Source organism: Rhipicephalus microplus, chromosome 8 (genome assembly GCF_043290135.1).
Source record: "Rhipicephalus microplus isolate Deutch F79 chromosome 8, USDA_Rmic, whole genome shotgun sequence".
In the NCBI taxonomy this organism is placed as follows: Eukaryota; Metazoa; Arthropoda; class Arachnida; order Ixodida; family Ixodidae; genus Rhipicephalus; species Rhipicephalus microplus.
The window spans coordinates 64070380-64096882 of record NC_134707.1 but is presented as its reverse complement, the minus strand read 5'-3'; the positions used below and the strand labels follow the sequence as shown (position 1 = coordinate 64096882).

Sequence of the window (26503 nt, the reverse complement as noted above, 5' to 3'; positions counted from 1 at the left end):
CACACAATATTCCCAGTTTGATCGTCTGTTATGGTGAACCAATATTGTCGATGCTTTTCAATGCACGCTACAATAAAGACTGTACATTTTGAAAGAAGATGCCACTGTTCTGGCCGAGCTGATGGGTATGCCAATTTGCCTAGTCTTGTGCTTGCAAAGTTTGAAGGCACCTGTTGGCTTTGTTTTGCATAAAGCAACAGACCGTTGTGAACTTTGTGACCCGACTTCAACTGGTGAGCTTAAAAAGTTCAGGTGGTGAAGTGCAACTGCGGAACATGAACTGGTTGTTTTGTCACAAAGCTCCAAGCCATGAGAAGCCAAACAGATTGATTGATTGATATGTGGGGTTTAACGTCCCAAAACCACTATATGATTATGAGAGACGCCGTAGTGGAGGGCTCCGGAAATTTTGACCACCTGGGATTCTTTAACGTGCACCCAAATCTGAGCACACGGGCCTACAACATTTCCGCCTCCATCGGAAATGCAGCCGCCGCAGCCGGGATTTGAACCCGCGACCTGCGGGTCAGCAGCCGAGTACCTTAGCCACTAGACCACCACGGCGGGGCAAGAGAGAAGCCAAACAGAGCTGAAAGTGTTAAGATAATACAAATTAGTGTACTACCCATCGTTCCAATGCTGGCTGAAGCGTCGTGCAGTGCAGCCTTCCAAAACACTAATGCTAGAGATCCTTAAATAGTATCTATAGGAGACTATGGTGTTAAGTACATATTCTACAGTCATGGGTCCTGCGATTACTAGATCTGGCAACCTGAGCAGAATCTGGTGGCCATGCTCCAGTGCCCCGGCTGAGCACCTTTGCGCCAGTCAAAGTTGTGTTCTCTAATGATGTTGGTGGCTACAAAACGCTCCTGATCACATGTTTGGACACTTCGTATGAAACAGCAGCACCTCAGTGACATGTTTTACATTACAGCGAAAGCTGTTGTGAGATCAAAACTCGGGTCACGCGCGGCGCCGTAGTTTTCCGCTGCCGGTGTCCGTAACCACTTTCGCGAAATAAGAAAAAAAAACATAGTACCAAGAACACAGTGGGGCTCGAGCCCGGGTCCGCTGTGTGTCAGCTTAGTATTCTACCACTGAGCCACGCCGGTGCTTGAGACTTGTTCGCAAACTTGCCTTAGGCAGGCTTGATGTCGGGAAAATAACTGTGTTAATATGAGTTATAAAGCGTTTTAGAGCAGCAAAAGAACAACGAGGCATCACACAATGCGAATAGCGTAACGAGTGCGTCGTCGAATCGTCCAACACATTACAAAAGCTTGTTTTTGATCGCCTATGATTGGTTGGTTGGTTCTTCAACACCTTGGCGCAACCCTCCTAGGGGGATAGGCCATAAATGGGACAGTACCTTGCTTTTTTAAATTAACTGTGGTGCCTATGAACTGTGGCACATACCCACCTCGGGCGTAATTGTTCATCATCGTCAGCCACTGCATGAACAATTGGCACAAAATTCTTTGCAAGTGTTTAGCGGATACAATGCTTTCTCAGAAGAATGACGAAAAATAGCATAGCAAATGCTGCAAGTGTGCTTGCGGCAGTTATCCAATGAGTGTTTAGAAAAGCCTCTGAAAGGCTACTCTTCTAGCTTTTCTTGCGATGGTGCTGCGCCTTCCGCGCAGGCCTGGCATTTTTTTATTGTTGCGTGATCATTTTTCAGAAAAGGGAATGGCATTTAGAAAGGGAATGTACCGAAAGTAAGAAAAATAAATTAAAAAATATGTTTCTGTGGGCATATCATCATCTAGTGGGAACATGTTCGGGATACAATGAAAACTAAGAGAGGAAAGTTGTACACTATCCCTAATCGGGAATATGAAGAGACAAAGCTCAGAACACAAAGCAAAACTCGCTTAGATTTAACAGCATGTAAGCCAACGCGTTTGTATTGTTTTCACTTTTTTCTGCGCAACAAATATTAGTGCAGTAGATACAGACAAATTCTGAAAATTGTGAAAAGCGTGCAGTACGATTTCCTACATCGGCAGTGGATATCAACGCAAGAATACCGCAATATAATGTCGCTCCCCCTTAGACGCCTAGGTGGCGCTTGGTGGAAGCGTTGTGCGCCGTGCAGCCAATTAGGACGCGTCCCCGGGAGCTGGATGATGGTGCTGGCCCTTTGCACGGGTCTCCTTTGCCTTCTTGACTTCATCGGCACTGCGAGTTCACACATGTATACCCGTTATATTGCGATGCTGCGCCAAAAATCTTAAAAAAAGAACAGACCTCAGTGTACTGCGCCAAACAGTACGGAAACAGAAGTTATTTTTTCCCCCGTTAAATATTCACTTGCAAAACATATTATAGTTTTTCACATATTACGGTTTATAGAACGTACCAGGTTGAGCGTTTAATTTTTCTTTATTGTATATAGTCCACTAGGCAAAGATATAGAGATGTATAAATGTTTTAATGAAAAGCTGAAAATGGTGCACGCGCGCGCGCGCGCGCACACACACACACACACACACACACACACACACACACACACACACACACACACACACACACACACACACACACACACACACACACACACACACACACACACACACACACACACACACACACACACACACACACACACACACACCCACACACACACACACACACACACAGAGAGAGAGAGAGAGAGAGAGAGATCGTACCGTTCGCAAAGTTTCGCGCGTTCACTGGTGCGACTTTGCCATGATAAATAAGCTACCCATATATAGTACGACATGGTCAGATTGTGTCTGAAATTTAATTTGACGTATGTATCTGGTTAGTGCAATTATCTCGACATAATCAGCACTATATGTGCGCTTTCAGTTAGGACGATTTCTGCTACAGCATCCCCTCCCCCGAAATTTGAAGTTTGTACATGTGCACGCCCTCTACAGTTACAAGCGTCAAACGTAAGCGAAAATGGAACTATTTAACGCACATCGAACAATCGGAAACTAAAAGTAAAGAAGAAGTCTCGTGAGAATTACGTGAGTTTAGAACTTACATGGAATCGATAATGAAAGGTTTTGTCCTGTCCACAGCCCATCTTCTGATGTCTAAAGCCGAATCATTGCTGTCACATGCTCTGGAAAAGTACGAACTTCGTTAGACCTACAAGAGGCAAATATGACAACCTATGAAGTGATTATTATATCTGGCCATTTTCTTGATGATACCTTAATCGTCGATGCAAAAACATGGTTTGCATGTGCTATGTTCTTAATCTTCTGCACTAAATTTCGCTGGAATACAAACTATTTGTATAATCTCTACACACTACAGTTGACGCAGATATGGCAATACATTATTTGCATCTTGTTTTATGAAATAATCGTCGCAGTTCGTCATTGCCTGATAATGTTTTTGTTGGGGCCAGATCAATATGGTTGCTGCTTGCTACGGAATTTTACGACGGACTGATTTCATGATAGTATTTTACGATCTTACAATTCTGAGTTATGTTGAGTAGAATATTACTGAGTGAAGATTCTTACGTTGCGGATCCTTCCAATTCCTTTCTGTAAGCAGAAAAAGAAACGGTATCCATTTTCAGCTTATCTGAGCGTACCTTGAAGTTTATTGCAAGCACACACGCGCCTGAGAAATATTGTAAGTCATCAAAAAAAATCGACTTGTCTTTTCTGCAACTCTTACATACTGAAGGTAGCGGTAACCGTGGCGAGGACAACAAAAAAATCGAAGATTATGCGTCAGCTGACCGCTTTTTATTAGGCGACCAGGTGTTTCTTAATGCCGAATCGTCTCGGCTATGGTCCCCACTCGTGTGATAAACAGTTCGAAAGAGAGATAAAAGGAACGTGGACGGGGTGACCAAGCTGCACTCTCAACCACAGCAATCGAAAACAGTGAATCGTCGTGGTGATAAGTTATTAATTGTCTTATTGCAAAAGATGCTTCCGTCACTTTAGCTGACATAAGCTACTATAATGAAAACACTAATGTAAGTTTCACTATTTGAGTATTGGCCTTTAGTGCTAGATTGTCAGTGGGACGTCACAAATTTGATTGTATTTTCGTATTTTGGCTGTTGGGGGTTCTGTAGATCTCCGTAAATTTAGCTAAGATCACCGTCCGTTGTTGTTAGCGCAGTGTTTTTAGTTCTGGAAACAGTCTAGATCATTCATGTCAAGGCCCATTGCAGTGTCTTAATAATAATAGTCGGCGTTTAACGTCTCAAAAGCACTATGCCATTATGAGAGACGCTGTAGTGGAGGGCTCCGGCAATTTTGACCACCTGCGGTTCTTTAACGTGCTCGGAACTTGTGGGAATTGAGGCTGGCCCGCTGCCTTTGCGTCGGCTTTGCCGCCTTTTCTGTCATTCTCATGTCCCGACATGTCTGCCCTCCTTTGCCGTCAGCCGCGCTGGGAAGGGCGGAGTGATGTTTAACTCCCTCACCCGGTAGCGGATGTTGACTGTGGCGCCGTGCGCAGGGACCCCCGAGAGGTTTTCGCGCGCTGCGTCGGGAGCGGGGAGTACAGTCCGGGACTTCAAACGGTGAGCCACGCATTCTTTTCTGTCCGTCGAGTCTCGTCGCTCGGGGCTCGTCGGACTTCGCTGACGGCGCCTCGCGCCCGATGCGAACGCTCACCTTTTGTTGCCCCGCTGCGTACTCACGGCCGAAGGGCAGTACGGTGTCCTAGTGCGTGGCCTAGCTACGCCGACCCGTCTCCCTTCGAAGCCAACGCGAGCGCCTTTGCCCTCGCTCGAGCAACCGGGCCCCCTTTGTCCCGGTGTCTCCGTGGATTACCTTTACCGCGGAGACGTGCTCGTGGCACCCTGTGTAGTACTTTGTGCCCGTGGCGTGGATAAGCCTACTTGCTTTCCCGCCGCGCCTTTTTGCAACGGGCTGTACTGCGTTTGGTGTTGCCACAATAAAGTGTTGCGACTTTGAGCAGTATCGTGTTTCCCGCCATGGCGACGGTTGACGCGTGCCCTGCGGCTCGCTAAGACCGGACCCACGCTGGTGGCCGTACTCCTTCGGGATACGTGTACACCACAAACTTTAAGCTCATGATCCTGAAGCATTTTCGCTTTCATCGAAAGTACAGCCGGAATTCGATCCCGTGACATGCTAGTGATGGCAGTATCATGAACGCTGAACAGTATAAATTGCAAATTTATAATAAATAGGAAAAATGCTCATCATTGCGAATCACGCTACAATGGGGACTACTGGGTTATTTTTTACCACCAGTGGTTCTTTAGGTTGTGCCTTAATAAAAGTACTGCAAGAACGTTCTCGTATTTCACCCCCATCGAGATGGGATTACTGTGGCCGAGATTTTAACCCCGCCCTTAAGCGAGCTTAGCGGGGCTGTAATGTTCATTTTCTTAACCTTGGCTGCATCTATAATAATCAAATAATCAAAAATTTTTTTCTTACGGCATGTGGTAGGGGTTTTCCTCGAATTTCCTGAAACGGCAATGAAACGTGTCAATTTACGGAAACCTGTGTTCCGGGACTTGTGGAGCCATGCCGGACATGTTCACAGTTCGGAGTAAGAATAGTCAGTTCCTCTGTCATTTTTCGTATACGCAAAACTTCCTTCCCCATTTGAGTGTGCCCGCAACACCACATTCAAGGAGACCCGTGATTGGCGAAAAGCGTGAACTCATAAAAGAAAACTACGAAAGTCAACTATATATAACACATGGGCCACGTCTCACTGGTGCCGTGGCACAGTATGCGAGCACAGAACTGCAAGTGGTGTTCAGGGCCTTGTATGACTGAAGAACTCTGATGGTATCACGATGCATTTGTTAGCGGCTGCATTAACACGTCTGTGGAACTTGCTGTTGGGCGAGTTGGTGCTGAATCGCATACATTTTTATTGCCAAAGCGGAGAATAAAATAACCATGAGAAAGAGAAGAAGATGACAGCCCACAGGGCAAAGGCTCGTGTCGTGAAAGTTGTTCTCTTTTGTACAATTCTGTTGGTTGCAACCAAGGAGGATTAAAAAAAAATTGCTGGAGTGGAAGCTCTAGCGATGGCTTGCCAGCAGAAGTGAAGCCACTTGTTGCCACTGCCAAGATGGCGGAAACATGCTCTTTTCTGATAGTGCCCTTTTAAAGATCAAGTGGCTTTGATACATTATGTAAATGCTACGTTAGTTCTATATTAAAGGATAGCTGTTCCCGACGAAATAACACACAGAAACAAGTATGGATGACTGAATCTTCAAAGAACTTCGCCTCCAATTAGAGGCTCACTACGGAAACTTAGTAACATTAAGACGCACTTGGAGCACTATGTGGCCCGAAAAAGTTCCCACATTAAACTCGTTGGACGTGCGAGGAAAACGCTTTGTTTTTAATCACTGAACGGCGATACTTTATCATGCCCCTAGTAAGATGGCCGCCACAGCCGCCATCTTTCCAGAGGAACGGCTTCACTTCTGCGCAATCATTTCCATTCCAGCAATTTTTTTATTCCTCCTTGGTTGCAACTTGAACTAAAGAAATGTATGTGTCACTTGCAGAAAGTGATGCCATAACCAAGGTACTTGGCGCGCGCAACTTCGAACTTCCTCAATCAAACACGCTCACATTCAACCATGCATCCACTCAAGAACGAACCTCTCACAGTTGTGCCAAGTATCTTCAACAAGCCTAGCAAGAAGTTCTGATGAAAAAGCGGTGTAATTCTAGATTAAAAGAAGATGAAGATGGGAAAAAGAGCAGTGGCTTACAGGAACTTTCCCTCGCTGAAAGAAAAGCAAGCCATATATTTCAAGAAACTTGCATGGATGCACACAAAGCTGATACGTTAATAATGAATCTTCCTGCAACGTTTAGGTAAGACGCAGCGCAGCAACCTATTAGCCAGGTAAGGTACGTAACAGTGTCGTCCGTATAAAAGATGGTGGATGGACAGGCTGATTCCATTTTCTTTAAATTATTTGCTCTATCGTGGGCAGTAGAGTCGTATTGAGGCAAGGTGGCGATAAAAAAAGCTCGACAAGATTGAGTCAGTCACGGTCGTATACTTACGGGTCCCTCACAGGTCGCCTGAGCAAAAGAAACGAAACCACGAGGGTTATGTTGAAGGCACATTTATCCAAAAAATTTAGTCAGTCAAGTTGGTATGTGCGAGCAAGAAACAACGAAACTGGCAAAGACGTCAACATGAAGGGATGCGGGACGCAATAATAGTTATTAGGACGCGTCACTATATGAACTGTATTTAGGCACAATTGGCAGTATATTTAGCTACTTTAGGTACCATATTTAAAATGGGCGTCAGAGAGAAAAAAAAACGCGCGCTCTTCTTAACCTTAAAACGTTTTATGCGTCGTATGTGATGCATGTTGAAAATCTGAAGGCGTCCTACCTTTTGCAATTGTTGATTTTTTTGTATGTGCGTTCGAGAATGTATCGTGCGTAAGGGCGTGTACTTTTTTACTAGTGGAACGCCGCCGTTCAGTTGAGTTTTGCTGTCTGACCGCAGCGCCAGATTACATAGCCTAGTGGATAAAAAAAGGAGCTTTGAGACGGCATCGGTGAAAATGCAACGCGGCACGTGCGTCTCGCGCCCTGCAGTGAGTGAGTGAGAACTTTAATTTGGTCCAAAGGCGGCAGAGACTAGACGGGACCGGAGGCCCCGCTAGCTCAGCCAGGTGGCTCCGCCCAGGATGGTGCCGAGAGGTGGAGTCTCTCGGCGATGTCCCGGGCCCTCTGGAGGGCCAGGAGTTGGTTGTCGAGTTCCGTGATGCGGGCGGCGGCCTTCCAAGAGGTTTGGTCCGGTAGTTGCGACCCCGAGTTAAAGGGGCGCAACCAGAGCATGTGTTCGAAATTACAGTACTCGTGATGACAGTGCGGGCAGTGGGATGAAAAATGAAAAATCAGGGTCGAGTCTTGTGCAGCATGGTGGGTGTGATGTACGTTTGCATGGGTAGTTGCCGAAGTGTAACTGCTTGTCCTTTATTCAATTTAGTGTGCGGAAGAGGGAAAATTCTGCGCCCTAGTATCGAGCTTTGCTGATCTCGTGAAATGTAATCAATGGATCCTCGAAGTCCATACATCCCTGCTCACTAACCCTCTGAGAGGGTCGCTCACCAACGCGGGTAGGTAGTTTGCGCGCTAGCTGGTGAGCCCTCTCGTTTGCCGATACGGCAAGACGAGAGATTACCCATATGGGCCGGAGAACTTTTTGTCAGGGGAACTTCCACTTCATTTTCATAAGTAGGTACCTTATTCGTGATGCGAGCAGCCGTAGTAGAGACGAAGCAAGATGAGAATGACCAGACGGCTGTTCTTTAGTCCGAAAAGATGGTGACATCCCTTCTTCGTTCGTGAAGGGCGATCGCATTTGCGAGTTCCTCGGCTTCGTGAGTGAATCTGGTGATCGCCGTGGAAGCGTTTACTAGGCATCCTTTCTCGTTAAAAACAGTGACGACATACGCATCCTTCTTCCAGTATTGGGCTGCATCGACAAAGAGGGCAGCTGAGCTTGAGCGCCCAATCTTCCTCATGATGGCCTCGGTTCTTGCTCGTCGGCGCCCTTCGTTGTGCACCGGATAGATGTTCCTAGGGTCCAGGTCGACACATATGGCCCATCTTATCTCAGCAGATATACTCTGTTTTTCTGGTGGCATGAAGAGGGGTTGTAGCCCGGCTTCTGAGAGGATCCTGGTGCCCGCTTTGGTAAGTGATAATCTGCATAGCTGCGCTGTTCGTTGAGCTTCAAAGAGCTCCGTTGCTGTGTTATGCAGTCCGATTTGTAAGAACCACTCCGTGTTTTTGCTTTTTGGAAGATTTAGGACCCACTTTAGCGCCGTCCTGATAAGGGCGCCAATCTTACTAAGTTCCTTCTTTGTCAGTTTTAGGAATGGTGCGGCGTAAATAAAGTGCTGAGGAGAAACGCATCGAAGGCTTTCATGAGATTATCCTCCTTCAGCCCCTCTCTCTTGCCGGCAACTCTGGAGATGACCCTACTGAGGCTGTGAGCGCTCTTCTCGAGACGTCTGATTGCCTTGGTGTTCTTGTTAAGGTACTTTCCAATTGTCATGCCTAGAACTTGAACTGATTCACAGATGTGAAGCAGACTAATAGGCTGCCCATAAATCTGCAGCCCCTGCCTCGGAAAACGCTTGTTCAGGAGGAGTTATGACTTATCAGGAGATAGCTGCATCCCCGTGCTCGTCAGAAAATCCTCCGTGACAGCGAGTGCTCGTTGTACATTGCCGTCCAGCTTCCCGAGAGGGCCCTCCGCAGACCATATGGTGATGTCGTCTGCGTATATTACATGATCAATGCCCGGAACGTCGGTGAGCCGCTGGGACAGGTTGTGCATTGCAATGTTGAATAAAAGAGGGGACAACACTGATTCTTGTGGTGTATCAACGTTACCCAGTGTGTACTTTTTGTTCTTGATTGGGCCGATGCTGATTGTAGCTTTCCGATCTGCCAAAAAAAAACTTGACAAAGTTGTAAAAGTTTTCACCGAAGCTCAACTTGGAAACTTCATTAAGAATATGCCCATGCTTCAGTGTGTCGAAGGCTTTTATCATATCGAGCGCCAACATCCCTTTGATGTCTAGAGACGTGTAATCGAGTATGGCCCTCTTGATGAGAAGCATAGCGTCTTGTGTTGACAGGGATTTCTGGAAGCCCACCATGTTGAGGCGCAAGAGACCGTCGTCCTCAATGAGTCCGCTCATTCGATTATGAATTACATGTTCTGCCGATTTCCTAAGGCATGATGTAAGTGATATCGGGCGCAACTTTTCTGGTCCCAGGGGCTTTCCCGGTGTGGGTATGAGTACGACCTTAGCCGTTCTCCACCCCTCGGGGACATTGCCATCAGACCATACTTGATTTATCTTTTCTGTAAATACATATATTGCTGCGTTGTCAAGGTTTCTAAGAAGCTTGTTTGAGATTCCGTCTGGGCCGGGCGCCGACCGTCCATTGAGGTCCCGCAAGGCATAAACGATCTCCGCAGCTTCAAAAGGTCTATCCAAGGATGAGTGTGGGGTTCCTTGATATTCAGATGTGGGGTTGTCCGACGGAATAGATTTGCCTTCGAGTGGTAAGTATGTGTCGACCAATTTGTCAGCAAAGGTTTGTAGACCGCAGCCTTCTGAGGTGTTCATGTAGACGAGTCTGTCAATTCCTAAACCGGGTGCTGCTTTTGGGTGATTTGGTGCTGTCAGTAAACAGATGCTTGATTAGGGCCCATTTGCTTCCTTTGAGCATTTTGCCGTCTGTTTCGTTACTGACCTCATCCCATTGCTGCGCAGCGAGTTTCTTGGCATGTTGTTCTATGTCCTTGTTGAGTTGGGATATCTTGGCTCTGAGCCGCCGGTTCAGCTTTTGTTTCTTCCATCTTTCACGAAGTGCGTTCTTGGCCTCCCGGAGATGTCCTAGCCTAGAGTATCTGTCGGCGGATTGTGCCCGGGATACATTGGGGACGCGAGCACGCGTCTCTTTTCTGCGTGCCCCTAACGGCGAATGTCAGAAACTTTGAGACGGGGCAGTGTGAGCAACGCAGCTCCTTCTGGTCAGTGTGCGGTGCCTATATGCAGCATAGATCTCATGAACAGAGCAATATGACTTCATAATTTCAATAGCTTCCAGATTTCGTTTAACACTGAAATGGACAAAAAATAATTTCTGCAGTCTTAAGAGCCAAGACCACGACATGATCACGAGGCCATAGCGTACACCGCCCCTCCCCCGAAGTTTTTTTCGCCATGGCTTATATACAGAGTGAAAATCGTCCATTTTCAAGGAGGTGACCCTCCTGAAATAATTTGTTCCTACACGCCTGGCATGAGGCATGTCGTATAGGGGAGGGCTCTGTAAATTTCCATCACACGGGGTACACAAACGTGCTTCTGACTCTCGTAACGCCGTTAGCATTTCGCTTCCGCTGAAATGTGACCACCGCAACCGGTATCAAACAGGCAAGGTTTGAGAATGGGATAGTTGGTAATCAATATTCAACAACCAGCAAAACAATTGACAAGAAAGGGATGTCTTTGTTCTCTTTATTACCTTTTGTACGGTCTGCGCTGGCTCTAGAATTGACATATCTGCGGCCGAGGACCTCAAAACCGATCGCAGTGGCTATACAAAAATGTATTCAGACACCTATTCGTTAATTTTACAATGTCCATCGAAACTAAACACTTCGATGTGCTAGGGTTTTGAGGATAGTAATATTGAAGACCGCGAATAGAAAACTCGTCGAAGGATGCCCAAGAACAAATCGAACACTTGTCTGATATTTAAGAGTTAAAAAGGCCAGAGTATGCATTGCGCAGAGTCATGTGCATTTCGCAGGCTCACGCTTTCTGTCTTTCACCGTGTATATATTTAGTGATGTAGTTAATAACATGAACTACATCATGTCAATATAGCATCCCGCCTCGCCATTCATCGACTGACAATCCAGGACCTAATACGGTAACATTCTTTGGAGACATCGTAGCACTTTACAAATGAAACCGCCTTCAAGTTCCGACACTGGCACCCGGACTCCCCAAGACTGACGAGCAGGACATCGCGAGTACTATTCAGCAGAAAAACACCAATACATAATAGGAAGCTGGAAACTTCCTAATACGACTTTTTCGAAACCCATAAACAACTTTCTCAGCGAAAATTTTTGCCCAGCTTCGTTGGTTCAAAGTTAGCTAATTATAGTGACCTAATCGAACAATCAATGAGAACACAAAAATAGTCTGACGTATAGTTCATGCAATAGTCATAAACGCACTTGGACGCGTCTTTATCAAGCGTGTTGGTATATTTTAAATGCGAATGCTTTAGTTGTCCTATGTCGGGCATTCGGCGTTTTCCACGGCGTCCGCCACCAAGCGACGCCCCAACAGCGCTCGAGGGGTACGCACACCACTCTCTGCATTGCAGGCGTCGTGAACCAAATGAAAAATCGCAGCGTATCCACAGAGTGAATGATGATGAGTGGGGTGAAGGGTTGTCTGTTCGTCCGTGAGTCCGCATGGATGAACGCACGGACGGACAGAAGCATGGACGAACAGAAGCACGGATGGACGCACGGATGGACGGAAGCATGGACAGCAGATGGTAGAACCGACGGACAGACAGACGAACGCGCGGACGGATGGACATATACACGCAATGCTACCTATTGAGCAACTCAAACTAGAGGTGGCTACTACTACTACTACAGAGAAGGGAACGAACCAGGGCCTAAGTAGCTTCGCCCCTAAAACGCCCACAGCTCCGTACGTCAAGCGAAGCCAGCCGCGCTGCACAGGCCAGCCCTGCGTGCGCACGAGTTCCGACCGATCGGCCAGCGTGCCTGACCGGCGGTGAAAGAATACGAGGTTAGAGGCAAGCGGCTCTTCATATTTTTGTACTTCGTGTTTGCTTTCTTCCTCGTTCGCTTTATCGGTTATGCCGCCGCCGCCTATGGTACCGCCGCTCAACGCAGGAACGAGCGCCTCAGAGCTGCGCTCTAAAAGATCGCATTATGCACGGATGTGGTTCCGCGGGCTGTAATGACATTCTACTGGGGGGATGTTGTTACGACAGACACGAAGTGTCGAGAACGTGCAATTACGACAGTGAACTTCTGAACGCTATGCGTCCGTCTGTGTGACCGTCCATGCGTCCGTCCGCCCGTCCGTGCGTGCGTCTGTTCGTGCGTCCGTCCCTGCGTTCGTACATGCATCCGCCTTTGAGTCTGTTCATGCGTCCATTCATGCACCTGTCTGTGTGTCCGTTCATCCATCCATCTATTCAACACTCTAAGTACCGCCATCGCATCTTTTCATCATATATTCCTCACTCAACCAGGCTCGAAGCTCTCCCCGCAGTCGCTCTCGGTCTGCGCGCAACTTTCAAGCCAGACATTCAAGCCACGCCCGCGGAACTCGTCTACGGGGAGTCGCTTCGCCTACCTGGAGAACTCCTCTCCACTCCGACCTCTGTTGTAACCAGCTCGGACCCTGCAGACTTCGTCGCTCGACGCCGTCGGCGCCGTCGCACAATAGGTGCGCTGTCACCCTCACCAGCGGCTCGCCACACCAAGCCGACCTCGTTCGTGTTTAAGGACCTGGCAACATGCTCGCATGCCTTCCTCCGCGACGACACCGTACGTGCACCTTTCCAGCCGCCTTACTCCGGGCCTTACAAAGTCACCTGTCGCGACGACAAAACATTTACCCTGCAAATCAGTGGAAAGGATGTACGCGTTTCCATCGACCGCCTATAGCCATCACACATCCTTTGCCAGGAGCCTACCAACCCCCGCATGCCTCCTGTAGTTCGCCGACGACAGCCCGCAACACCTAGGCTCGCACCCTACACCACCCGCCTTGGACGCCAGGTGCGGGTCCCCAAACGTCTTCAACCCTGACGGCTCCTATCTGCGTGGGGGGGGGGGGGGTAGTTTGGCAAAACGGGTCGGCGCCGCTTCTGCGCCTGCGCGCCGCGGCTCTATGCCTCCAAACACGAGCGCCAGCGATAAGAACACTCTCGCCCGAAATAAGCAAGAAAACTGTGTGTGTGCCCCGATTCAGGGGCAGTCGTTGTAGAACCTTTAGTGCGGAAACATTAAAGATGTTGTCCCGCACTCATATAGAAACACCGCCATCCAGCGGACATTCCAAGGACTAAACGAGAGGTGGCACATGAACACTTTCTTACGGCTTGCGCTTCGGGTCTACTTCCCACCTTCAACCACCTCAAGTTTATGGTATATACTAGTTTACTGTATTCATGGCACTGCTGCCCAACGCTCGCTAATCCTTTCTAAAACCAAGGAGGTTACGCAAGCGAGTATAACGTAGCAACCTTTTCCTGTCAGATAGGGCTCAATGTACATGCCAATGGCTGCGAATGGGGATCGCAGCGAGCGCATTAACTAAAAGCCGAATGCCCCTGTCTCTCATTCCCACTTAACAGCCATTGACATGCTCATTGAGCACTATCTTTATTGTTTTACAACGCACAGAAGAAATCTCTCACCGGCACCACCTAGGAGATCAAAATGTTATACTTGTTACACACTACAACGGCTACGAGGGACGAACGGGTGCCGTTATAAGGAGCTTTGCCTCTAAAAGTGATGAGCTTGCCTTTGACCAGCAGCACAGTGTGTTATTGCAAACGTTTCGATAATGCGAGTATTGACTGCGTTCGTCCTGTGAAATAATCATGTCATGTTTAAAGAATACGGCTATCCTCGCGGCATTTTGCTCAAGTGCATGCAGCCCAGACTTGGTAGACGTCTGATTTCATATAGCTTGAATGAAAACAAAAAATTACCCCATGTTCCACTAAAGCTGCATACACATGACGCAGCAAACAGTGATTCAAGCCGGCGGATTGTGTTGTTACTCCTACCGTTCGACAACGGACAGGAGAAATCTACCACTGGCACTATACTTGCAGGGGCCGAGTTCCAGTGCCTATATATACAGTAGGGCCAGTGAACGGTTGTACAGCGCGAGCAGTTGGTTTTCATGGACCAAGCTTCTAAAGCTGGGGGTCTGTTCCTCCTAGCTCGTCGTTAGTACGTGACCACCTAGTTCGATGACTCACTCAGCAGGTGCGAACGAATGGACGGATGGACAGACAGACAGGCAGGCAGGCAGGCAGGCAGGCAGGCAGGCAGGCAGGCAGACAGACAGACAGGCAGGCAGGCAGGCAGGCAGGCAGGCAGGCAGGCAGGCAGGCAGGCAGGTGGAGAGATGGACCGACAGGTGGATGGATGAACAGATGGACGGACAGATGGACACAAGTGGAAAGACAGACAAACTGAGACAAACGAATGGATAATTCACGGTTTCCCGATAGAACCCTCCGAATCTTCGCCCCACTCATCATCATTCACCCCGTGGATATGCTGGGATTTTTTTCAACGAAGAGACTGCCTAGCAGACGCTGCCTGTTTCAGCGTTGTTAAACGAGAGAGGGGGGGGCGAGAGAGAGAAGAGGAGCAGGGGAAGCGCACGCGTGGAAAGCGTGGTCACGCCCACGGTGTAATATATAAACGCCGCACACTGGATTGAACTCGACCCTCGACCATAGGATGCTTCGCATCTAAAAAAAAAATAGGCGCAGCGTGCCTTCTGCACACAAGCAATATCGTTTCTCGTTACATTACTAGAGGACTAAAGTTGTGACAGACGTCTCGTGGCGAGGATATGCGACGATCACAGTGAGTTTTCGAAAGCTTCGCATACTGTATACTTCAGAGCTAGGTTTTTGGAACGCTGTCGTTTGCCTTACAAGTGAATGACTTGATGCAAGGAAAACGTAATTCAGAAATGCACCCCCAGAGACAGAAGCAAGTGGGGTTTCATTGGCTTACAACATCAGTGAGTGTGTTCTGCGAGTGCACTAGGGTGTTCCTGAATTTCCATGCTCGTCCGAGGGCAATTACTCATTTCAACGGTAAATTGAAAACAAAAACGCGACTTTAGTGTGTTCATAGTATTCAGCTGACTTTTTGATGCTCAGCGCACAATTGCAAATACATAATCGACATTTCTTCAAACGAGATCGTAAGCAGTGAGCAAATTTCAAGTTGATCTACTGTAGCACCTCCGTCAGTGACTATAGTGTGGCGTTACGGAAACATTCATAGGTTTGTCCAACTGTCGAATCACTAAAGAGTACAAAGCCATCATGTATACGCTGGTTTATCATTCTGATTTTCAGCAAAGAGCTTTCTCTTTCTCTCTTTCTCTAGCGTAATAAACTTTATGAAGCACTTGGAGAATCGAGGCTTGGAGACTGTGGTGTTGCATGTCACGATTGCCTCTGCTATTTAATGTAAAACTTGCGGAAGAACAAACGAGAAAATATTATAAGGAGTGAAGCAGAGTATGTACTAACCTCCACCTATACTGCCCAGTGGGTGCTTTCATGCCGCTGTAGTAAAAAAAACAGAAAAACAATTTTTCACATGATAGTTCAAAAGGACAAGAGTTTACCTTAAAAATAGTGTGGTAATTTGAGAAAACATTCAGTTTAAACCAGTTGAATCTGTTTACTGAGACAATAGGCACTGGTGTTTTCAAACGAGAAATTCGCCACAACTTCGGGCCAGAGCATCCCGGAGTGATACGTTCAAGTGTCTGGCAGCTTCATTCGTGAATGCGAACGGCACGTGCTGAACAAAATTGATCTTGGCTGATAGCAATAACGTGAAGAGGACAGGATACAAAACTTTGAAAATAGTCTTTGCGTCTGGTTTATAGACGCCTTATAGACGCTACTGCTGGAACTGCCTTACACGCTTCCTTACTTAGTGTACTTGAACCAAGTGACCAGAGAGAAGGATCGTGGTTATGCAAAGGTCCTAGAAGTGACCGCTACAAGTATTTTGACAAAGGTTTCACATGAAGAGACCCACCTTGGTGCGTAGCTCACGCTAAATCCGGAAGACTTGTCATCCGGCGGACTTTCTCTGGAAAAGACAACGGAACAGCGCCACCGTTAACTGGTGTGCATACACAGGCTATCTTGCGTTTTGCTAAGCGTCAGCACGAGCTTGTGTGAACTCCTTATGTGGTCGAGAAACGTATATTGGGTGGGGGGTCTAGTTGGCAAGACATTTTGAAAACTTCAACTGCGTTAGAGACGAGACATCAGTATAGAAGAATACAGGGCGAACGCAGACCCACACATTTATTGAAATCACATAAACTGGCCTTCTGCAACAATGCGCGTGCACAATGACAATCACAACCACGCAACGAAAGTGGACTACACCCGCGAGACTCCTATCTGCATAAGAAAAAGCCCTCTTTTCTGGAAAGATACACCGATGTGTCGCCAATACCACTTGTCGCTGACAGCCAATGTCTCGCTGACCGCCAATGTCTAGCCATCCTGGAAGCTTCCAGAAGTTCACCTGCCCTTTGGCTCTTAGCTCTTCCTAGCACCTTAGTACTGTACTTAAAACGGCCTTGCACTTTGGCGCACATGTGCCACAATGAACAGACAGGTACTTCTCACTGTCATCTTCCAGTGAATTAGAACGCTCTATTAAGTGCTCGTTCATGAATCTCCCCGTCTGCCCCACATAAACCATTCCATGGGTCTTCACGTGGCACTCATAAATTGTGAAAGTTCATCTGACTAGATAGAGGCACCAGCAGTTCCGGAGGCATTGGGTCGGCAAAGAGAACTTGAAGCATGCGTGGATACCATAGTGAACGTCCACAGAGTTCCGCACCTGTCCTACTCCTTCCCCCCAAAAGTAGGAAAATAGCGATCGAGGAAACCGTTTTGACCACGGAATTCGATCTATTCATTGTTAGTGACTGCATATTCAGCCTTTTCAAACGCTGCCATTGAATCGTCTGTAAACGTGTCAAGTCGACGCAACTTTATTTTAAGACATTAGATATATTATGTTTTTGCCCTAAATAAAATGAAATGAAATGAAAATATTGCAACAAAAATAATGCAATGATGCGTTAATTTATGTGTGTTATAGTAATTACTTGTAAATGATTTCTAATTATATATTTATTCTCAAATCACTCATGCTCTATATTTGCCCTAAAGGAATGAAACCTCAGGCCAAGAGCACAGTGTAAATTATTTTTTGCTTAAGTCCATTTCTAGCGAAGGAAAATCATACCTTTGACGTGGCTGGCGGGAAACGGAACGTAAAACGACTCGTCGAAAGTGGCAATGCTTTCAGCTAAAAAAATATATTAAACGGTACTTTGCAAAATAAAGTTAACTGATGACACACTTTTTACGCAGGAGTTCCATTCACCCAAGCCTCATTGTACGTTCCTTTTTTTTAAGCCCCTAGTCAATACAAGCAGCTAAAACGAGTGATGCGCATGATTAGGTATCTAGCATCTTACATGCTTTGGAGGAGAAACAACGCGGCTAAATATTGGCAAGAATTCGTGTAGAGATTAGTGGACAAAAACCTCGGCACCTTAAGGGTAACATCGTGCTTTGCAGCAGTAACGGCGACGAACTAACTGCCGAACAAATGATTGACATAGTCAGGGTCGCTTCATCTCCCTGCTCTGGAAGTGCAGTAAACTCGTGACGTTGCAGTTTGCTTGTACCATTGAAATTTGCCTAAGCATGTCCAGTAATGAAGGTGACTTTTCTTTCGGTGGAGCGCTCCAGAGACTGCATGAGGCAAATTCTAGTGATCAACCAATATTTCTAAATGGTGCTTATGCACTTAGTCAGCGAAGGCTCTTTGAGCGCCGCCACAGTTCTCTCTGGGCTGTTGTTAACATGCGTGAAGCCCGAAAATGCACTACCGAGGCTGTGACGTTGGCTTTTGTACTCCCGTCCAACAGCCCAGAAAGGAGGCAATCCTGCTCTCCGTTAAAAATGCCTATAGTTAAATAGTTTTTAAAGAAAGATGAAGACCCCGACCGATTGAGTGCTTCTATACCAGCCCATGCGGACATGCCTGTGAACTTACACGGACTCCTCGACTTCGATGCCTTCGTACATGTAGTCATCCATCCTCATGAGGTACTTGGAGAGCTTTAGGCCAACGGCGATTTGGGTGGTGAACATGCCACAAACGAGCCACACCGAGAACCAGATGCCGTTCTGGAAGGATGAATGGACGTCGCCAATGAAAAAAACGCGCTCGTCAAAATATTTTACAAAGAGCCGCCAGCGTATGCATTCTGTGAGTGACAGTTACGCGTCAGTAAATAACGTAAACGTAGAACATCATACGCAGCTGCTTAGTCGTACCAGTCTGCCGATACAAAATTGCTGCAATCTATGAAGTGAATAATAATGGAGCTCCATCATCATACACTTCATAGATTCACTTCAACGTAGAAGTTATGGGCCTCAGGGCTATAACGTAAACCGTTATAGACTCACTTCGACGTAGACGTTATGGTCCTAAGGCCCATAACGTCTACGTTGAAGTGAATCTATGAAGTGGGTGATGAAGGAGCTCCATCATCATTCACTTCATAGATTCACTTCAACGTAGAAGATATGGGTCTTAGGACTATAACGTATGCACGTTATAAATTCACTACAACGTAGACGTTATGGTCCTAAGGTCGATAACTTCGACGTCGACGTCGCCGACTCGTATTGATGGCAGATGGATGGATGGAAGGATGCACGGAAGGACGGACAGACGAACGGTCTATTTTGAACCTATATGCGCGCTACGAACGCTTTATGTGCGACATATGTAACACCTGTGCCTCTGTCCGACGGGAAGCTACGACAAATGTGCCAACGGACATCGTAGAAGCCCAAGGAGCTTCGCTTCTAAATAGAGCTGCGAAAGCGACTTTTGTGGAAGCGTTTGCATGCGTTGAAGATAACTCTGCCTCCCGACGGAAACACGGATGAGGTTTGGTGCTCGCCGATGCCCGCGAAGTTTCTCAACTGAATGTCTCTGTGCTTTCCCTATTATACGTTCTACCGCTTCCCGCGCTGTCGCAGTTTGCGTGCGTCGTTCCTGCCGCGTATTCACACCACAGGTCGGCAAAACTAGCGGAGCTCACTCGAACTCACTCATGAAATATATTTCGAGCTTTGGACTCGCTCGGACTCAGACTCACAAACATTTTTCTGAACCGGACTTACTCAGACTGAATCATACGAAATTTCTTCTTCAGCTGGACTAACTCTGACTCTTACAGCCTTTTGTTTTTGCTTCGTTTTTTTCTTCTTATTTTCAGGAAATTAAATAAATAAACGTCAACCACACAATCACGAAAATATTATTGACCCGGACTCACTCAGACTCATGGATCGATCTGAGTTTGAGTGAGTCCGAGCGAGTCAACTCACGAGTGAGATAGCCGACCTACGATTCACACTCGATCCACTTGAAACGAAGCATCTCTGAAAACGAAGTCAATAGCGCCTCTTTATAGGATTCGTTTGAGATTTTATAGTTTTATCTGCTAAGAATATTCTTGGAGTAACTCCGTGAAAATACTTTACACGTTCGCAGCGGGCTAAATCCTTTCGAGAAGTATTTGCGTTACCATCCCCTCACCATGCATAACAAGGTACCGTCACAGAAGGCTTCGAGGCACTGTATATAGAACTGGCGGATGGGCTTGCAGTCACCGAGATTTGTGAAAACCTGCAGAATTAAGAGAGAAACAAAGAACGAAGATTTTAGAATCAAATGCTGCGGGCAATGCACGCAAGAAAAAAAACGGAACATTAATGCAAACCAGGAAAAAAACAAACGCAGGCCGGAGTACTTTGTAATTGTCGTGCGGGTCTTCATCGAATTGGAGGAACGGCGTTAGCGTGACGCAGCTGCTAACGAACAGGCTTAAACAGCAGGACTAATGAGCTTTTGGTAGCTTGCGATAACTCCTGGCAATACACGGCGAGATGTATCGAGCCTTGGCGAGAACGTGAGTTAGAATCTAGGATACCTTTCGCTGACAAAAGTACCTTTACTAAGCAGGCAGGTCCTTGCGTTTGAAAGGCACGGATTTACAATACCGAGTAATGGGGAAGTGTGCATAACCGAAGTGTGATGTGCTGTACAGACTTGCGGTACAAAAATATAGTGATGATCTTACCGCTGTTGTGATTCTCTTGAGATTGCTCAACTGCGAAACGATGGCGGCTTTCGTGTACTCCAGGTACTCCTTTATTGTGAGGATGAGAGAGAGAGAGAGAGAGAGAGAGAATGCAATCGAAGCATGAGGACCACGTTCGCTAAATGACCACTGACACACCTTGCTCTAATGTTCTACCTTGACCTACAGTTCGTTCACTATTCGAGTATAAATGGGATGGTTCACTTAAAACACGGCGCGGAAATGGGCTTTTTCTGGGTCCGAACAGTACTTAAAGTTGAGATCGCCGAAAAGTAAACTTGAGAAAACTGGCCTCCGTAATGGTTCTTCGCCAACCGGTAGGCAATCCGGGAGGCCTGTATTCGTGCCTTTCTTTGAGGAAAACATACGCTAGTTTGTGACACTAGGCGTCGCTTGGTTGGTCGCCGAAGATCCTGGCGCGTGCCTCGTTCACGCTCACGCGCATGCGCAGGCTATATTTACCCTGAAAAAAGCCCATCACGTGTAGGCGTGAAGAAGGCTATAGTTTCACTTTTGTATTTCAGGAGGTTTGTTGTTTAGCACGATGTCACCACACATCGCTTGCTCACGGGGAACATTGCTTTCTTCAAGTTTGTCTACGGAGACACTTGGTTCTTGAAATGGGTGTATACAGATGTGTGTGGTGGAACAATACAACACCAAAACACGACCGGTGCCATAGTTTCGCTGTACTCTCGTTTTCGCGTGACGTAATGATATCGTAGGTCACGTGGGAGTGGCCGTTTGACAGGTTACGATACGCTGTCTCGCAGGTTGGTTCGCGGTCAGCGTTCTACACGGCGTGGCGTAACGAGTAGCGGTGCGTAACGTACAATTATACCGAGAAAGGCGGAAGTAGTAACATAAGCCTGACGATGGGTGCAATCAGCGTCGCGAACTATTGCGTTCACGGACCCACCTTTACACCATGATGCCACATACACGGAGACCTCTTTTGAAACAAAATAGAAAGAGATTCTTGCTATAGTACTTACAAAGAACGCTTAACAGCATTTCGGGAGAGTTTCGACTTCGAGGACTATCATGTAAGCGGTACAATGAAAGAAGCAATGAGAAAAAAATCTTAAAGGCGTGAACTTTTATCTAAGCAGCGAGGGTGACAGCCATAAACTTTTATTTTTATTTGCGCACCAACTGTGTGAGAGAGCCAGATACAAGGTTTCAAAAGCTATTTATGATTCCTTTAGTTGGTGAGAACGCATGCATCACAGAAATATGCATTTCTGCGAGACACTTGTGTCGCCTATTTTCCTACTGCTGTAACCTGATAATCACAATATGTTAGGACTCTGTTTAGCTGCAGCGCTGCCACTATCACTTATTAGACGATGCTGCACAGAGTGAGTTGCTACAGAATCTCGTCACGCTCTGGAAGATGGTAAATAAGAAGACATGGAGAGAGGGACAACCAAGCTGTGGCTCAATCACGGCTTGACTGACATAGTGTTGTAACTCGTTCTTTTCGTTCACGGCGCATCGCGTTCACTCACTGTGTGCGTCTGTACCGACAAAAACCATGCAAGAATGGCACGCTTCACTCACCTTGTTCATAGACGCTTGTAATGATTTTCTATACGCATCGTCACTCGCAAGAGCCGTAAAGCCTTCCCGCCACCTTGCGGACACGTTCTTCAGTTATGCAAAGGCAAAATAAAGCGAAGAACATATAAGAAAGTGTTAATATAATAGCTTAAAATGTTATGTGCAAAGTGGCGCTGTATGCTAGACACGTCTAACTTTAAAGAAAACACGAATACAATCTAACATTCAAAGAAGAAAACTAATCTTCGAGTCTTGTAGCGGCAAAAAAAAAGCATGAAGTCAGCAGGTTAAAAATCATTTCCCGGTGGGAGCTGACACGATATTATTTTATGAAAAGTGAAAGCATCAAAAAGTATGAAAATACTTAGATGAATCACGAGCGGCACCTCAACTACTTGCGTCACTATGCTATCCCTATTAAGGCCTTAACTCGAAACGCCTCATCAAATGCGAAGAGCGATCAATGCAAAAAGTCATAATCACGTTATGACGTGAGCGTGTGACGTCTTCCTAACCATCGTCCAAGATATTGGATTTCGAGATATCACCATTACGTCACGATGCAGCCTAACAGCGTGACGTCTCATGACGCGTCGTTGCATGACGTCGTCGCTTGCTCAAAGATAGGCTCATTGTGATGTCAGTGTACAGCCATGTGAGGTGGACAAATATTTCGAAGGGAGGCCTGAGGATCATTAACGTCAGCTGATTGCTGCCGCACGTAAATGCAGGAGAGACGTCGGCAAATTTTAAAAGCAATCGCTGGAATTAGACTCATCCAGACAACGAATTGTCACAAATTTGACATATCAGCTTAGCTGTGGCTCAGGCTCGGCGGGAGCAGTGGTTGTGTTGATAGATATTAACACCAGTGGCCTCCATTTGTATTGATTATGTGGCCGTGTCAGCGAGAACGTTTTTTTTTCTCGTAAAAATTGAGGGTCTATATTAGGTAAAGGTAACGCCTGAGGTTTTACTTGCCATAACTCCGAAAATATTGCAGGGCAAGACGTAATGGGGGACGGGAATGATCTGGACAACCGATGCCTCTTCACATGGTGTCTTACAGCCTTCTTTGATAGCGAATTTTTTAGCAAGTACGACACCACTACGGCAAATCTACAGGAACGTGAATTAGCGGACTTTGAATACAGCGGGTTGTAGGGGCGTCTCTCGGAAGATGTGTATGAGTGTGAGAAATGACGTCGTGGTTGGAACCTCACCTTGGCGTCATCGGTCGACCTGATGGAACCGGTGACCTAGCGTAAGGAAAAGAAGGTATTTGCTCTTTCAGACATCGTCCTTGCAATACACACCTGCCTCCCTTTCGATGGGGCCACTTGTCCAGTTGCTTTTTTGGTCACACCGGTCTCTACCACCAGAGGCTTATATATGTCAGCCTGATATTAAACCAGCTGTGGATAGGTGAACGAGGCGGAACTTACGCATTATAATTTTCGCATCAAAATTATTATCATGGAGTGAGTGTTCTTCCATTCCACGAAGACAAAGAAATACGCTGTACAGCGGTCACTGGTGCATCTTATCTGGAACATAGTAGATCATTTTTGCCAGCGGGAGGTGTTGTCGGGCAAGTTTGTGGTACCAGTTTTTTTTTACTTAGATATATTGTAATATTAGAACCCCTTCTAAAGTTTCACCCACATGCCACTACAAGTCTATGATTGCCTCCAAAAAATTATCACGGTAAAGAATGCGCAAAGCTAGGTCAAAAGTTTGGATGCATTATGTAGAATACGTTTAGTTCAAATTATACGGGAGGGGGCTCATTCTCAGGCACGCATCGTAAGTAGTCTAAGCTCAATCCTAATAAACTTCTCTTCTATTATTGCATTCTATTATTCTGTTAAACTAAGGCGTGCGACAGATCTTTAACTCCGTGGGTACTTGACGTATGTTGAAAATTGGGTAGGCAATAAACTACTCTAATGAACCCATTCGATTATTACTTGGAAAAGTGTTGCAGGGCTTCTTTAAAGGGAAACTTGAGGCAAATACTGCGTCGATTTTGATTGCTGCAATAGCGATCCAAAAACTCCGTAGTGCTACTTTCGTGCCAGGGTTGTGCTTATTCTGAAATAAAATCCCGTTTCAGAGGTCGGCATCGCGTTAGCGCACTTCAAATTACCCGCTTTAAGCGGAACCTGTCACGTCACTGTTGCTGTGCACAACGTTGCTGTGCTTTAATGCGCGGCTGCCGACGCTATAGTACCAGCAGAGGGATAGGAGTGGGAGCCACAGCAGCAACAACGGCCATTGAACAATTTTTAGCCATGGCCTTCAAAATTGCGGGCGTGCTTGTTTCGACTGGGCCCTGCTAGATGACACGACCTGTCCTGTTTAACCAGGCGAAAATTGAACTTTTGAACCACCCGTACTACTCCCTATAGTAACGTCCGGCTGTTGTTTTTTCCATGAATCAAACAGAACCGAACAGGCATCATTTTATTACGTTTCTTGATGCACGGAAAGTTATTTAATTAGTGTAGCTAGTTCGATTCCTAGTAATTAAATGTAGGCGGTAAGTCTGACGTCATCGGGATTGTTTTGCATATCTGCTACTCGCGGTGCATGTGTTTTCGTGCATTTACAATAATTTCTGGGTAAGTGGGGCACTGGTGTTGATGACATTGTCGTTTTAGACGTTGTCATTCATTGAGCTTCCTCTCTGACTTAAATTGTTATTTGACTTTAGGGGTATAGAAAAAATCATGCCCCCACTCACAGCGGTGGACGCCGTCCTTGGGCTCAACGCGTCCAATGCGTTTTTCGCGTCGCTCAGCTTGACGGTGAGACCACTGGGCAGAGCAAGGCTGCTGGGCAGCGACAGGGCCTTGTTTTCTTCCAGTAGCCTCAGGTACATGGGATAGCCCTGCAATTCGACGGGTTGGCGACAGTGTTAGCAGTGAGTTACATAGGTATGCATTTTAGACCAGGGGCCAATGAACGGTGCGTTCAACTTCATATTGCTGCGTGTCACCGCGTGACATCTTGACACCATTTTAGAGAAAGCGAAAGAAAGAGTTAGAGCGCCCTGGTATTCGATAATATGTCTAATGTAATGCGCGAGGCACGAAGGAACCAGAACAACAAACGACAAAATTGGTGCCAACTAATAACCGATTTATTGAAAGGACGTTCGCATTCTAGGTAGCTTCAAGCGAATACGCAAGTCGCATTGGTGATCGTCGTTACAGAATGATGTATACGACAACCAGTGATCAGAACTTGTCTAAAAAGTGCAAGTCGCTGCGATAATTACTGAAAGACGGCATCTTTATATATATTAGTCAATGCACCAACTAGCCCAAGAACGCGTCTTAGTATTCTATAAAGTGGCACATTTACTCCGTTGGCTCACAAAAAACTAATGAATGAACAGTTTGATTGAGGTTGAATGGACTTTTGCTTCGGTCCCCTTTTACGCATACCCAGTTAGTGTTCTGTTAAAATTAAGTAATTAGGATGGTTACGCTCGTTCACATGTTCTGCGATAATGTGAATAGCGAAGCAGAAGGCTATGTTCAACACCAGACCCGGCGGGGAGTACTATAAGACCTGCGCAATTTTCGGCGTGAGCTCTTGTTTTTTAGGAGCCGTCGATGATGAACTCACGTGCGTCTTCAAAGTCATTGAAGCAATAGTGACGTCCGGATTCGTTGACAAATTGACCAGCGGTGTTGTATTGTTGCATTTTCTGAGAAGGAAAAAGAATATTTTGACATTACTTAGGCAAGCTGTTTGGAAAGTTCTGAAACTCGTGTTCGGAGCAATGCATCTAGCGCAATGTAAAAAATAAATAAAAGAATCCGTATCCAACGCGACCATTTGGAAAAAAAAACACTGCATCTAACACTAAAATTAAATTTTTAACAAAGCTGAGTTGTTTAGTAGTATGGACCACTTTTGATATATTAAGAAAAAATACGTTCAAGTACGCCAATATTTTTTATGGGAGATACGTAGTGGCGTTCAGATGTAGATGCGTGGTCATGAGAAAGGTTCACAAGCGGCAATTAACTGGTGTAATAATACTTGGCATACCATTTTTATGTGTTGCGAAAAGCCGAGACAGCCCGCCAGTAAAGGCACATGTGCATAAGCGGAAACGCTTCGGCCTCGCCCGCATCTTTAAGGTATGAAGACATGACCAGATAAAATATTTGGCTGAAACTGACGTGCATGGTCAACTAGTGAGATGCCTACAGGCAATAACATGCGTTTATGAACGGAAATTAGTTTACAGTAGTTAAGTCACTATACTGTTCGTACCCGTATGCAGCAAGAACGATTCTTCTCTGGTGATCATTTGTAAACAATAGTTTATTAATAACCAGTAAACTT

The 26503-nt window shown here is 46.3% G+C and overlaps 1 protein-coding gene across 1 annotated transcript; it reads right to left on the bottom strand.

Moving 5' to 3' along the window:
• Positions 1 to 1887: 1887 nt before the first annotated feature.
• LOC119165857 (uncharacterized) lies at positions 1888 to 25850 on the bottom strand. Its single transcript, XM_037417883.2, has 12 exons — positions 25775 to 25850; positions 24885 to 25031; positions 22139 to 22225; positions 20555 to 20623; positions 20011 to 20100; positions 18448 to 18581; positions 16393 to 16446; positions 15873 to 15908; positions 5421 to 5450; positions 3510 to 3533; positions 3020 to 3100; positions 1888 to 2184 (listed from the first exon to the last, which is right to left on the bottom strand). Exons 1-12 carry the CDS (start codon positions 25790 to 25792, stop codon positions 2106 to 2108), a joined length of 849 nt encoding a protein of 282 aa, XP_037273780.2. The 5' UTR covers positions 25793 to 25850; the 3' UTR covers positions 1888 to 2105.
• Between the last annotated feature and the right edge of the window lie 653 nt (positions 25851 to 26503).